This window comes from Delphinus delphis, chromosome 8, assembly GCF_949987515.2.
Source record: "Delphinus delphis chromosome 8, mDelDel1.2, whole genome shotgun sequence".
Classification (NCBI taxonomy): Eukaryota; Metazoa; Chordata; class Mammalia; order Artiodactyla; family Delphinidae; genus Delphinus; species Delphinus delphis.
In genome coordinates this window covers 105358450-105373255 of record NC_082690.1, presented here as the reverse complement: position 1 = coordinate 105373255, position 14806 = coordinate 105358450, and the positions used below count along the sequence as shown (strand labels likewise).

Below are 14806 nucleotides of genomic sequence, written 5' to 3'. Positions count from 1 at the left end.
AGTGTTTATTTTTAAAAACATTTTATTATGGAGAATTTCAGATGCACACAAAAGTAGACCAGAAGAGCATAATGAACCCCAGGTACCCAGTATCCATCTTTCTCTCTGACCAGCTGTCTTTCCTCTTTACCTTCATTCATTCTCCAGGGTTATTCCAGACATTGTCCTATTTCTTCCATGACTGTTTCAGTCTGTACCTATATAAGCTGATTTTAAAAAAACATGACTACATTAGTGTTCACATTAAAATTTTTAATAATTATTTAATATTAAATAACCAGCTAGTGTCCAAATTTCTAATAAATGTTAAAATTTTTTACCTTTATTTTATAACTTATTGAAATCTAAGTTTTATTAATGTACAAATTAGTTGGTGAAGAATTTGGAGTCATGTTAAATACTTGTACAATGTGTTTTAATATCTGCTTCAAATAAATTTGTGCGTCTGAAATAAAATCCCACAGATTCCAAGGTACATTTTACCTTCTTTCTTCTGGACAGAACAGCCCTCGGACTGTCTTTTGGCCACTCTCTCTTGTTGGCTTACCTCTGCAGGAGGCTGCTTCTCTCACCTTTCCGTGAATATTCAGTCCGCTTGGTTGACGATTTCCTGGTCTTGCCCTTCTTACCTGTAGGACTGAGGGAACCTGAACATTCTGTACTGAGGAAACAGAACAGAGGGCTGGGTGTGGCAGAAGTCCATCTTGCCTTCCTGGTGGTGCTCTGATGGGATAAGTAATGCATTCCCTTGGGGGTGGAATGGGGTGGGCAGGGGTGGGGAAATGATTAATAGAATTTATTTCTACCTAACAGCGCTGATATGTTAAAAAGGAATGGCCTCGGAAGCAAGCCAACTTGTAACTTGGATGAGGTGACTTGCTGGCTTTGAGAGCACCATTAGACAAGGGAAAGGGAACTTCTGCTGGCTAAATAACCCCCTAGCTGTGTCTCCCTAAGAAGATACAGTTCAAGTAATAACAGCACAGGAATAACCATAGTCACCTAGAATTTTGTGCAGGTCAAATCCCGTTACAACAAATTTCAGTAGGATATCCAAATTCCTTGCTTGTCTTTTCCTACAAAGTATCAAAATAAAAAAAAATACATATATACACAGTATATCAGATTATAGAACTTTTTTTGTTCTTAACTGTCTTTGGGGAGAAAAAGCACAAGGATTTAATATTTGGGGGACATTTCAGCCCCATCGGACATTCTGACTGACACTGTTGCCAGTTCCCCCACGACTGGGATCACAGATGTAAGTCTGCCCATCGCCCTTGGTTGCTCCTTGAGCTTCCCAGCGCAGGAGTGTTTATTTAGTTGTGCAGGCCACAAAGTGTAGTGAGCACCAGGGTTTGCTGGGGAGACCAACAATAAAGAAAACATGGAGTCCCTATTCACTAGGAACTCGTAGGCCGCTGGGAGGGAGCAGCTAAGGGGTAGGTCTGCGGCCGCCCGTGGTGCGGTCAGGAGGGTATTTTGGAGGTAAGGAAGGAGTGGCGCTTTCATGGTACCTAGGTACTCCTCCCGAGGGTTTTTATCACACCCTACGTCAAGCCATCAGCAAGAGTCTAAAAGTATTTCTGTAGTATTTTCATTTTGTAGCTTTCATTGTAACGGGATTTAACCTGTAGCATCTTTTCATCAGAGAAATGCAGATTACACAAATGAAAATATCATATATCCCCCATTTGTACTTTCTGTACTTTGTACAAAGTGTACTTAACTGTGTGTCAAAGATATTATTGAGTATGTCTAAGGGCAGATCTTTTGCAGATAACTTCATATGAACGTGGATATTCATTTTGTTTACTTTTATATCGAGTAAACTAGAACATGTACTGTTTATACAAAACATTAAATGTCTGTGGGATGTCATTTCCTTGTATGATGGATGGGAGCTGTCGCTTTAAACCGCTTAGGTGTTTTGAATGATGCTAGAGTAGCTGGTGGTGCTTAACGTGGCATTTTTTTTCCTGTCCACACTTTCTACCCTTGGTACAGGTATTTTTGATAAAGCTGTGGAATGGAAAGGTATGTTTTTCCTGGGATGTTCAAGAATCTTTTACCTTAACATTTTTAAAGAGCTTCCTTTATGGGCTTCTGTGTCTGACGTAAGCAGACTTAGTTTAATTTTAACAAATAACATCTTTCTAGGGGCAATATTTGAGTATAAAATTTTGACAGGACACGTTTGAAGGTTTTTAAAGCACTTGGGGTGGGGGGTTGCTTTTAAAAGATAAGATCTGCCATGAAGAAAGGATGTGGCCAGAGAGTTGCTTATGGTAGTTCGTGGTTGAGGTGTGTTATTGACTCGATCCTGGTTACCAATAATTTGCAATTTCATTGAGGAGAGCGATGAAAGTATCTCTCAATACGTTAGCATACGAAATAAGTTTGGGCCTTTATTAAACTGGCACAGGCCTCTCTCGGGTGGAGGAAGACTCCACACTGAGCTAGTGGTGCCCTGATGATCAGGCTTGGCCGCGCAGACTGGGTGCCAGGCTTCCTGCCCACACAGGGCACCCTCGTCCACCCTGTGCTGACCTCGGCGGCCGCGAGCCCATGTGCGCCCCCTGCCCTTGCAGGACAGCACCCTCCTGGGGCTGGCGTTGCCTCAAAAGACCCACCTGGCTAAACAAGATAAGCCAGCCCAGTGTTTATCTTGAGGAGGCCTGATTGGGAGAGCAGCCTCCACTGACTTTCCTCCAGCAATGAAATTGTGAAAAGGTACTCGGGATGGTGGTGAGACTCACAGCTGTGTGGTCTCGACAGCACATCCCTTTTCTCGTAAAGAAATGAAGTGCTTCCTCAGGTGTTGGTCCTAGTGTGGGACACTGGTGGTGCATTTAGACTGCGCTGAGAAACACTCGCTAAAGATCTGTGATGTTTTGTAAACCGTGACTGTTCTGATGGTTGCAAAGTTAGTGTCTGCTCAGTGTTCCCCATCTCACTGGAAGTGTTTGCTTTTTCTCATTCGTAGCGGTCCTGTAATAAGGAGGGATCCGAACAAGCTCAGAAAGACAATGAATTTCAAGTAAGTAATTCAGTCCGTTCTGCATTTGTGTGAGGTGTGAGCTGGTGGTGGGCAGCCTTGCCCCCCTGCTCTGGCAGTGCCCCTTCCTGCCCTGGAGTCCTGCTGTGTGTCCCAGAGGAGGGGCTCTGGGGGTACTGGGAGCTGCCACAGTGAGACCCAGCGAACAGTCTGTGTTCCATTTCCTACTAAGGGTGTAGGGAGTGCACTTGGTGCCTTTAGGGTGATCTGAACAGCATTTGGGGTGCTAGGAGGTGGCGGCTTGGGGTGACCTGCGTGCGTGATACTCTGAAGTGGAGGCAGTCTGTCGCTGCCCAGGTGTCTCAGTGGCTGCCCTCCCCCGGGGCATCTGTCGCTGCCCAGGTGTCTCAGTGGCTGCCCTTCCCCGGGGCGGGCAGGAGTGTTTTTCCCTCTGCGTGGTGCCCGGCTCCCGAAGGCTTCTTCCTAAATACGAGATTTCGCTCAGAAATGCGTATATTCAGAAGAGCTCGAGGTCCAGAGCACCTGCCCCCTCTTTGAGGCTCAGAGGTGGGGTGTCTGGAGTCGTGATCTCCACACTCCAGGGAGTGAACAACTTCTGAGCACACTCCCCTGGTGTGTGGAGGTTTGTGTATAACGGGGGGAGTGTGTGGGTGTGCGCGTGTAGCATACACACCACGCACCCCGTAATATCGACACACGTAAATACACTGGTTTTACTAGTTGTATACGAATTATTAAAGTGATCGAGAAATAGAAATGTAGAAGAGGTGAGAGCATATAAAGGAATAAAAGCGCTGCTCTTCTCTCCTCGCGGTTCCGTGGATGTTTTGCATGGGCCCTGCTCCGGAGACCGTGGTCTAGAGGATCTGGAATGTGTGCTCTCTGGGGTGACGCTGACTGAGAAGCTGTCAGTGGGAGGTGACTGACGTTCTGTCTTCAGCCTCCTGGGCCCTTTGTGTGTAGACTTTCGTCCTTCCTGGGAGTTGAAACTGTCGGGTCACTAGGACCTCCACGACGCTAAATCTGAAGTGTGTTTCCAGCTCTCGTTTTATCTGGACTTCTTAGCAGCGAAGGCGGCCAGGACACAGGGACACGAAGTAAAGGCCCCTCGTTTCCTGCACCCCTCCTTGCCTCCTTTGTGGGCTCAGTCTGTGATTGTCTTAAGTACTCGGAGTCCCCAGGCCTGAGGCCCTATTTCCACCCCCCCGCCTTACCAGGCCACCTGATCCAAAGCGGGTCCTTGCGTTTCTCCTAGGGGCCAAGGGTCTGCAGCTCCTCCAGCCCACAGCCCTGCTTGGAACTAACACTAGCTGCTACCCGTCTCCTGGGGTGTCTCACCAGGTCCAAGACCGAACCCAGACTCTCCCCACCCCTCCAAACAGCAAAATCTAAATCTGGCCTTTCTGGGCCGGCCGGGAAGCAGGGAGTCACCTTCTGTACCCTTGTCCCCTCACCCCCATGTCCCATCCACAAGTCTGTTGGTGGTTTTCCTTTGAACCATATCTTGGATCTGTCTACTTTCTCTCTGTCTGGACTGTGCACCTGCCTAGTCCAAGCTGCCACCAGCTCCTCCCTGGGCTTCTGCTTCCACTCTTATTTCCTGCAGACCATCCCTTCGTCTTTGCCAGAGCCAGCTTTTGAACTGCTCATCCGATCGCATCAGCCTCTTGCTTACAATCCTTTGGTGGTGGCTCTCTGCCCTGGTCCCGGTTAGGTGGGCTTTATCCTGCCAGGTCCCGGCAGCCTGACCCCCACCGAGCTTCCTGGTCTCATCTCACAACGCCCTCCCGCTTCCCTGCTCTCCAGCCGTGTGACCCTAAGCTGTGTGGTTTCCTTCCTGCCACGGGGCCTTTGCAGATGCTGCTGCTTCTGGCTGGAATGCTCTGCTCTTCAATCCGCACCACTCCCCCCAACTGCTACTTACAATTGGGATCTCGGCTCCCAGGTTCCTTCCACAGGGAGCCCCTTCCTGCTCTCTCATCTAGGTTTGCTCCTCCATTCGTGCTCCTACAGCACCGAGTGCCTCACCTTTGCACTTTCCGTGACTGTAAGTTTCCATATTACGTGTTAACGTCTGCCTGTTCTTATGAGATTCTAAACTCAGGGCGGGATCCCGCTGCTTGTGCACACTCTTCTGTCCCTTCCTCTCATTAGTCCGACGTGCCCTCGCCGCCGGGGACCCGCGCGTCACTGCCACACCACCTCCTCCTCCTGCGCCGGCTGGATCTCTGCTCGGGGCCCAGCAGGCAACAGTAGTAGGTGCTGTGATTTTGTTTTTGATCCTCTGTGTCAGAAGGTGGGCAGTTGGCTGTCAGAATGGGGAAGGTGGTTTGTGTTCCTTGAGCCTCTTTGAATGGCCGGTCTCCTCCAGCGGGAGGCCTGGCTCCATTCCCGTTTGTGGTGCTAAGCCGCAGGAGGGGGCCAGCGAGTCTGGTGGGCTCGCCTCCCTGGCCTGCGCTGTGTGTGTCTCACCTTCTTTGCTCTTTGGCCTCCCCTCCCCACCAGAGAAATGCTGTTACGTCTTCTCAGGAGGGTCATAATCTCGATATTATTGCTGGACTTTTTAAAGGAGGAAAACCACACAGATGAATTGAGAAGTCAGTCTAACCCTCCCCCAGCCCCCCACCCCGGCCCCTCCCCCTCTTCTGCCCGCTCTGCCCGGGTCTCCGTCTGACCCTGTCCCCGTTGCTCCCAGAGCCACTCTTGGTTCTGTCACCGACAACTTCTGTGTTGCCAAATCCAGGGCCCACTTTCCTCTGCCCCCTGTTCGCTGTCTCCACAGCGTCTGACACAGGACATGCTGTCGCCCGTCCTGACAGCAGGCATCGTCGCCTCCCGCACTGCCGGCTGCCCCGGTTCCCCTCCTGCTGACCCGGCTACATCAGGGGGTGTTAGGTTGCCGTGTAAAGTGGGTTTCTTGCTGTAGGCACAGTCGGTTGGAAACATTGCTGTAGGTGCTGGGCGTCCTCGGGCTCTGTGCTGCGCCTCTTCGGCCAGTTCGTTAGCTTTAACGCTGGCCGTACGCCGAGGGCTTTGTATCTGGCCCAGACCCCGCGGCAGCCCCAGCAGCTTCTCCGGGCTGATTCGGTCCTCTTCTTCCTCGGTTCCTCTGCTCCGTGCATCGGCCCCTCCCAGGCCTTGCTTTGCCCCCGTCAGGGTCACCGTATCTGCTTGGGGGTGGCCACCCCGTCACGCTCCATCAGGATACCCTCTGCTCCTTCTCTGAGCTGCCCCGGTCTGCCGATGGCCCTGCTCGTTTCCGGCCGTTTCTGTCCCTGGAACGCAGGCTCTGTCCGGGCAGCAGCCACGTGTGTCTTGTTCTTATTGTTTCCCTGGGGCTTAGCACATGCCGGGTACAGAGTATATGTCCAAGTTATATTTGGGGGGGGTGAATTTATGAATGAGTATTTCTGAAGCCATCGTGATTCGTTTCAAGTTGAGGTATTGAGCTGCTCTCCTGAGAAAGCAGGACCAGCCGTGGGTGGATGGTGGGGGCCGAGCCCGGGTGCTGCAGGCAGTGGGACCGGGTCACGCCCTTGCGCCTGTCCTTCACTGAGCTCGCTTTCCTTGAGGGTTTTGAGACCTGAGGATACCTGCTGTCCTTCGTAACCTACCCATCCTTCTTGCTTGTGACTTGGCATTTTCTTTCATTTCCTTCCTCTCCAAATTCTTCCCTCCACACACCACCACCCCTTCTCCCTACTGTGAATAAATATTGAACTGCAGTATCACAGAAGAACAAAGGTGTTTCTTGTTCACAGTGTGCAGAGCAGTGCTGAAGAGAATGGGAAAGTTCTTTAAGTCTCTTTCCATCTTCTCTCCACCATCCTGGCACCGGGTGGACCCTGCTCTGGAGGATCCTGGACAGTGTGGCTTCGGCCCCGGTACCAGTGATGGTGCCACGTGTGAAGTCAGCTCCCAGCAGACTTTGCACTGCGTGGACACCACGCACACTTCCTGAAGTCATACTGTGGGTTAAATCTGTGTCTAGAACTAGACATTTCAGACGTAAAGGGCTGTTTCGGATTGGCTGCACATGTGTGTCTTACATATGCCAACCCCAGTGCCCTCCAGCTTAGTCACTCTACACAGAAAAAGGTTGAAAAACCAAATTTTTAATCCTGGCAAAATCCTGGCTCCATAGGACAGAGGAGATCCCGATCCTACTCTTTGGAAACAGTTGGGGAGTGGGTTGGAGTTTTGAGGTGGGAGACTGTACAGAGGGCAAGGGGCTGCCAAGAGCCACTGCCCGCAGGTGGCCTGGTCTGGGCCGAGCCCTGCACCTCCTCGTCCACGATGCCAGCCTCCGATCGCTCGGGCGGGCGGCAGCAGAGGGTTCGCTTCCCGTGGGGTGTCTCTGAGGCCGGAGTTGAGGTAAATGGGGCCAGCACTGACCGTACCTCCTGCCTAGGTTTGCTGTGAGGTCAGGTGAGTGAGAGAAAACATTTTGTCAGCTCAGTAGAGCTGTTAGGAATTCGTTCTCATTCTCTAAGCGTTTAAGAAATAAAACCCGTCTGGTCGAATCCTCCTAAAATCCATTAACTAGATAGATCAGTGCTGTGTCTGGATTGTCGTTGTCTTAGTCTGCTCGGGCTGCCAGAAAAAGCCACCTGGGTTTATTCTTCATAGTTCTGGAGGCTGGAGGTCCAAGGGCAGGGTGCCGACACAGCCAGGTTCTGGTGACGGCCCCTTCCTGGCTTATAGATGCCGCCTTCTGCCTGTGTCCTCACGTGGCGGAGAGGGAGGCAGAGACAGAGAGAGGGAGAGAGGGCAGGCTCTCTGGGGACTCCTCTTATAGGGATACTGACCCCGTCAGGGCTCCACCCTCGTGGCTTCACCTAAATCCATCACCTCCCAAAGGCCCCATCTCCAAATAGCATCGCACTGGCAGTGAGGGCTTCAACCTCTGAATTTTGGGAGGACACAGTCCAGTTCATAGCAGTCATATGTACAGAACTGCAAATTAGTGAATAGAGATTGGGCCTCACAAGGTGATGATGGTTAGATCATAATTGTGGAGATTATACAAGATGGTGGATGGATTACCAACAAACCCATTCTCCCCAAAATGTAAAAGTGACTGAATTACTTTTTACTTTAATGTGGCCCCATGTCCTTTGGAAGTAGCTTTTCTTTTTTCCTTTTTGTTTTCTTCTCGCCAACTTTAGAACCATGTCCCTGCCTGATGAGTTTGTCCTGCTAAGTCTCTCCATCCATTTTGGTAAAATGAGTGTATTGTAAAGAGCTCTGTTTTATTGAGCAGTGTTTCTCTGAGATCCTGTCCCCACGGCCCCTTTCTGAACAAGGGGTGACCTAGAATCACCTGAGAGTGTTTCCAGACCACACCTGGTGCCCCTCCCGACACATCGCCATAGAAGCTCCTCAAGACGCTTGGGCACAGGGCTCCTTCCCGCCCTTCGCCCCAACCGATGGAAACTCTTAAGCTGTAATTTCCTGCTTAAGGGAAGAGGACTAAGGAGTGGATTTGAACTGAGACCAAAAGGTGGATTTTGAAGGCAGAATGGCTCTAGATCCCACTTCGTTATTAGGAGTAACTAAAGGCGGAACGTAGGAGCGTCAAAGAGGTGTAGACAAGAAGACAAATGTTAAACGACAGAGGAGACTGGGGATAAGAGCAGAAAACCGAAACCTTGAGCGCCCTGTGCTAGGGTGCGCTTTGGCATGGGCCCCGCACCCCGTGGGGGACCCCGCAGGCCAGTTTCATGGGCAGAGGGCCCTTTGAACCATTTTCTTTCCCTGGGCACTCTCGACCGAAAAGCAGATCAACCGTCACCAGAATGGATGGATTTGTTGTGACCTTTGATAAGATGCCAAGGGTGAGACTCATATGAGTTTTAAAATAAATAGAAGCGATAAAATATTGATACTGTTCTATTTTTGGAACCAGTGACCTAAATTCAACTTGAATTTTAAATCTCATCAATATAGTGTGTTGTTTGCCAGCATGGATCCTGAGGTTTACAGATCTGTTTCTTCGTATTTAAAGTGGGGACAGTGGTAATAAAAACAACAGTTGGTAAAAATAATAATGATGATGATGCGCCCTCAGGGTTGCTGTGGGAGTGGGTGAAACGGCTCGTGTGAAAGGACTGCCGATGCCTGGCTCGTGGTCCACACTCACTAACCGGCTGTGTGTTGCCATCTGTTTCAGGGCGCCGAGGCCATGGTTCTGGAGAGCGTTATGTTTGCCATCCTTGCAGAGAGGTCGCTGGGGCCAAAGCTCTTTGGCATCTTCCCCCAAGGCCGCCTGGAGCAGTTTATCCCGGTAAGATGTGCGGAAGGCTGGTCAGGTGATGGGAGCCACAGCGAGAAGACAGAGTCTGTCTCGTCACCGTCAGTGCAGGAGCCCGAGGCGCTGTGGTCCGAAATAGTAAATGTGGCCTATGTTATCACAGAAGTAAAGAAAAACAAAATTTCTCTTGAATTTACATCAAAACCTCTGTCTTTCCTGCAAAGATACGTTCATCCATTCAGAACCATGCAGGCAGACCTTGTTTAACTGAGCTTCGCAGATGCTGGGTTTTTACAAATAGAAGGTCTGTGGTGGCCCTGCATTGTCAGACAATGGTTAGCATTTCTGAGCAATAAGATGTTTTGTAATTAAGGTATGTACATTGTTTTTTATTTTTATTTATTTTTATTTTTTTTTAATTTTTATTTATTTATTTATTTTTTTGCTGTATTTGGGCCTCTCACTGTTGTGGCCTCTCCCGTTGCGGAGCACAAGCTCCGGACGCGCAGGCTCAGTGGCCATGGCTCACGGGTCCCGCCGCTCCGCGGCATGTGGGATCCTCCCGGACCGGGGCACGAACCCGTGTCCCCTGCATCGGCAGGCGGACTCTCAACCACTGCACCACCAGGGAAGCCCCTGTACATTGTTTTTTGAGACATAATGTTATTGCCACTTAATAGACGGAAGTGTAGTGTAAACATTACTTTTGGACACGCTAGGAAACCAAAAAATTCACGTGACTCGCTTTGTTGCGGTCGCTTTACTGTGCTGGTCTGGGACCGGACCCCCAGAATCTCCGAGGAGGCCTGTTTGTGAAACCTAACAACTTCCGGGCCTTGGTTATAGAACCTGCTGCAGGACATGGCCCTGCCCGCACTGTGCCACGTGTCTGGTCTTTGCCCTGCGGGCGCCACCACTGCTCTTTCCCTTGTCTCCCACTGCCCCCCCCCCTCACTTTAGGGTCTCCCCTGCCCTCATGTGTCTGTCAAGTTCCTTCACATTTCAAGGCCTTGCTCACATCCTCTGTTTGCAGGACTGTTTGCCCTTCCCTGCTGTGCTGAGGCATTGTTAGTGTTGCCCTAGCATCCGCCAGTGTGCCTTGTTTAGAGTTCTATGTGCATAGCCCCCGCCCTGTGCCCCGTGCCCTGTGCCCTGAGCCCCGAACCCCGAAGAGGGCTTTAAGCCTCAAGAGTTCCCTATAAAGTTGAGTGTGGGGCAGGTCTGGGCCTCGTGACCGGCTCGTTTGGGTGGAGATGCCGAGCCTTGCTGGCCTGTGTTTTCGCTCGTGGAAGGGCACCCCTTCTTGAGCTCTGTGAACTCCCTAAGGGCTAGGGGCTGCTGCCTTCATGTCTTGCCTCATGTGATGTCTTGGCCATGAGAGGCCTCGGTGTGCAGGGCCGCCCGGTACAGTCGTGCAGGCGGTGCAGAGTACAAGGACACCTGGCCGACAGGGTGCTCTGCTCGCCAGGCCTGCGTCCAGCGGGGGCTGGAGGGGGCGTGGTGCCCACTTCTCGTTCACACGTGGTGCCGTGTGTGCCAGCTGCCAGCCTGGGGCGTGTTTGAAGGAATGGATGTACCTCCCTATATGGAAGAGTCCTTTCAGTCTTTTCCCTGGCGCCTGGCTGTAGGTTTTTTTGTTTTTAATATAAATTAATTTATTTATTTTTGGCTGCATTGTCTCTTTGTTGCTGTGCACGGGCTTTCTCTAGTCACAGTGAGCAGGGGCTACTCTTCGTAGCGGTGTGTGGGCTTCTCATTGCGGTGGCTTCTCGTTGAGGAGCATGGGCTCTAGGCTCATGGGCTTCAGTAGTTGTGGCACACGGGCTCAGCATTTGTGGCTCACGGGCTCGAGAGTGCAGGCTCTGTAGTTGTGGCGCACAGGCTTAGTTGCTCCGCGGCACGTGGGATCTTCCCGGACCAGGACTCCAACCCGTGTCTCCTGCATTGGCAGGCGGATTCTTAACCACTGCACCACCAGGGAAATCCCTGTAGTTTATAGTTTTATTTATAGTTTTCCCATTAAAGACAGTAACATCTGTCTAGCATGAGAATCAAATGAGATAGCAAAGTATTAGAATTTTGGAAATACAAAACACTTCGTATGGTTATAAGTGCCAACGTGGATCCATCTTAAAAAACATAATGTCGATAAAACCAAATTGCAGAAGGCTACAAACGGTATCATAGCATTCGTATAAAGCCCAGTAAAAAGCAAGATACAAATTGTTTAATAAATACACACGTGGGCCGCTCTCACCTTCTGCGATGGCCCACACTCTGTCTGTGGAGTGTGTTTCTCTCTAAATAAATCCACTACTTACCTAAAAAAAAAATTTTAAAAAGGGGCTTCCCTGGTGGCGCAGTGGTTGAGAGTCCATCTGCCGATGCAGGAGACACGGGTTCGTGCCCCAGTCCGGGAAGATCCCACATGCTGCGGAGCGGCTGGGCCCGTGAGCCATGGCCGCTGGGCCTGCGCATCCGGAGCCTGTGCTCTGCAATGGGAGAGGCCACCACAGTGAGAGGCCCATATACTACAAAAAAATAAATAAATAAATTTAAAAAATAAATAAATACACATGTGATGAAACTTCCCGTTTTAGAAAAGGTAGAGGACCAGTGAACACAACTTAGAATAATGGAAACGTCTCGAGGGGAAACACAGCTCCTTGAGATCAGGGCACATAGGTGGTTATGTCTATGGAATAGTTACTGTTCTCCTGTTCTTTTTGTTTTTTGTAATTTTTTTTTTAACTTTTTTCTTTAATCTTTATTAAATTTGTTACAATGTTGCTTCTGTTTTATGTTTTGGTTTTTTGGCTCCCTATCTCCCCACCAGGATCGAACCCACACCCCCTGCATTGGAAGGTGAAGTTTTAACCATTGGACCGCCAGGGAAGTCCCTGTTCTTCTTTTAAAGTTTTAAAGTTCTCTACTCGTGTACACGTTTACTACATAACATAGTAAAGATTTTTTAAAAATTATTTTAAAATGCTAGGTTGAACCATATGAAACTGCCAGGGTTCAACTGTTTCTGCCGCCAGAAACAGCGACTCCATTTGCCTCAGCCTGTCAGCGTGTGTTATTTCCAGGTTTACCCTTGACCGCTGAACGGGGTGAGATGAAGTTCATCTCACCTGTTCCCATGGCTGTCCTCCAGCAGACACATGAGAGCAGTGACCTCTGAGAATGGTAGTCAGTCTCATATCTCTTTGTGCTGGGAAAAGAGCTTGGATTCCAAGATTTGTTCACGTTAGAGCACGTTAGCTTTAAATTGTCCCCGTTGCCAAACCAGTTACGGGCCTTCTTTAACAGCCGAATGAAAGCTCCGCCAGCTGCCTCGAGGAGTGCTTGGCGTCCCGCCGCTAGACGCCGAGTTCCCTGTCCTTGTCGCGACTTGATAACTTGGGAGAGTCTGGGGTTGAGGGGAGGATTGAGCCTGATGCTTTCAGGGAGCTCTCAGCTCCGATCACAAGGCACCTGCCATCCTTTGAGACTTCCATGGCTGGGTGCTGGCCCGGGGCCTTGACCTGCAGCGTCTGCTTTAGTTCAGAGCTCCCTGTCGGGGACTTGATGTCCTGGTTCCCATTTTACAGAACCCAGAGAACGAGGCACAGAGGTATAAAAGTACACCCTTGGCCACATAGCGTTGAAATGAGTGTTAAACCCAGAATTTGAGCTGGGGTTTCTCTAACTTGGGGACACTCACTCTTAACTCCTGTGCTGTATGGCTTCGGATTCTCAGAAAAGTCTCTCTTTGGGTTTCGGTAGGGAAGTGGTTGGTTTGGAAAAGGTAAGAGGTGCTCCCGTGGGTAGCCGTGAAAGCGCAGGCAGGACGAGTGTGGCCGCAGGCTGCACTAGCAGAAGACGGAGGAAGCCCCCTGCCACACCTGTCCCTGGTCGGCTTTGCCCTGAGAGCCTGCTCTGGGCCAGGCTGGGTGCTGAGCTGCCCCGAGGGCAGGAGTGGGAAACCCTCGCCCCGAGCGCCTGGCGCCACTTCTGCTGGGAAGCTGTTCTGAGCACCACACCGCCTGCCCTGTGTCTGGGAGGAGGGCTGAGCCGATGGGGGAGCTGGACGCGGGCCACGGCATAAACTGCTGACGACCCGGCGCTTTGAGCCTAGGAAGGAGCCCCCCGCAGTGTGGGGTAGGCCGACGGGAGAGCAGGACCATAGGTGCGTGAGAAGGACTTTGTCACAGCGAAATGGCCCTTTGTGGCTGGCCTGCCCCTCCCTGAGTAGTGCTGTCTGCAGGGCACAGTGCCCGTTCTGAAGGAATTTTGCGCCCTGGATGAGACTTAGATGCCCTAGAAAGACGCTTCTAGCTCTAGGGCTGTGTGCTCTCACGCTTCAGGGTTACCTGGATGAACGCCATCTTCTAACTCCCCTTTTTAATTCCAGAGCCGGCGATTAGACACTGAAGAATTAAGTTTGCCAGATATTTCTGCAGAAATAGCTGAGAAAATGGCCAGATTTCATGGTATGAAAATGCCATTCAATAAGGAACCAAAATGGCTTTTTGGAACGATGGAAAAGTAAGTGATCAGCCGCTGGGCTCTCACCTAGCTTCCCGCCGGTGGCTCCCAGGGGTTCCAGAGCAGCTCTTGCTTGCCGTGCGGGTCAGAGGCCTTCCCCGGTCCACCAGCGCACAGGCTGTCCGCTGGTGATGATTGTCTCATGAATAAATTGTTCTTGAGTGTAAAAATCAATTCCTGAACCAGGAAAGCAGACTGTTTGCAGAAATGCTCCTGAACAGGCTAGATGGGCAGAAAATCCACATCCTAGAGTGTACTGAACCCCAGGCCCTTTTCCCTCCTCTCCGTCTGGGGTCAGGGGCCCTGCGGGTTTTGCATGGTTACATTGAACTAGAGCCCCAAAAGCAAGCTAGGTGAATTGAGCACTGATCCTTTGTTCCCTTCTTTTGCAAGATACCTGAATCAAGTGCTGAGAATTAAATTTACTGGGGAATCCAAAGTTAAGCAGCTCCACAAATTCCTCAGTTACAACCTGCCTTTGGAACTAGAAAACCTGAGGTGAGTGTTTGCTTCCATTTCCTAACTTAGTAAAAGTGCATCTGTCCAGAAATGTAAATGTTCTTAGTCACCACGCCTGCTTTCAGTGAACGTTAGGAAGCATCACCTGAGGCTTGGTGTTTCGTGGGATGAGTTTAGACAGATTAATTCTGTCATCTGGAATTACAGTTTTACATGAGTGGCATCACCTCTCCTCTTTTACATTGGTTTTGTGGGATAAGTTTAAACAGATTAATTCTGTCATCTGGAATTACAGTTTTATATGAGTGGCTTCACGGAGGAAGTAAAATTCCAGAATTCTAGTCCTGGTCAGTGACTAGGGCGGTAGGTTTTTTCTGAAACAAAAACGAAAAACAAGGGGCTTCCCTGGTAGTGCAGTGGTTGGGAGTCTGCCTACCGATGCAGGGGACGCAGGTTCGTGCCCCGGTCTGGGAGGATCCCACATGCCGCGGAGCGGCTGGGCCCGTGAGCCATGGCTGCTGAGCCTGCGCGTCCGGAGCCTGTGC

General features: G+C 50.5%; 1 protein-coding gene across 4 annotated transcripts in view; it reads left to right on the top strand.

Moving 5' to 3' along the window:
• Positions 1-14806, top strand: part of CHKA (choline kinase alpha) — a 61663-nt gene that overhangs the window by 32443 nt on the left and 14414 nt on the right. For 3 of the 4 annotated variants that reach the window (XM_060019431.1, XM_060019429.1, XM_060019427.1), the window contains exons 3-6: positions 2987-3040; positions 9192-9305; positions 13669-13802; positions 14196-14300. In XM_060019431.1, the coding sequence (XP_059875414.1) occupies positions 2987-3040; positions 9192-9305; positions 13669-13802; positions 14196-14300 (407 nt within the window). The remainder of the gene's footprint in view (positions 1-2986; positions 3041-9191; positions 9306-13668; positions 13803-14195; positions 14301-14806) is intronic. The other variant, XM_060019428.1, reaches the window with a different exon arrangement.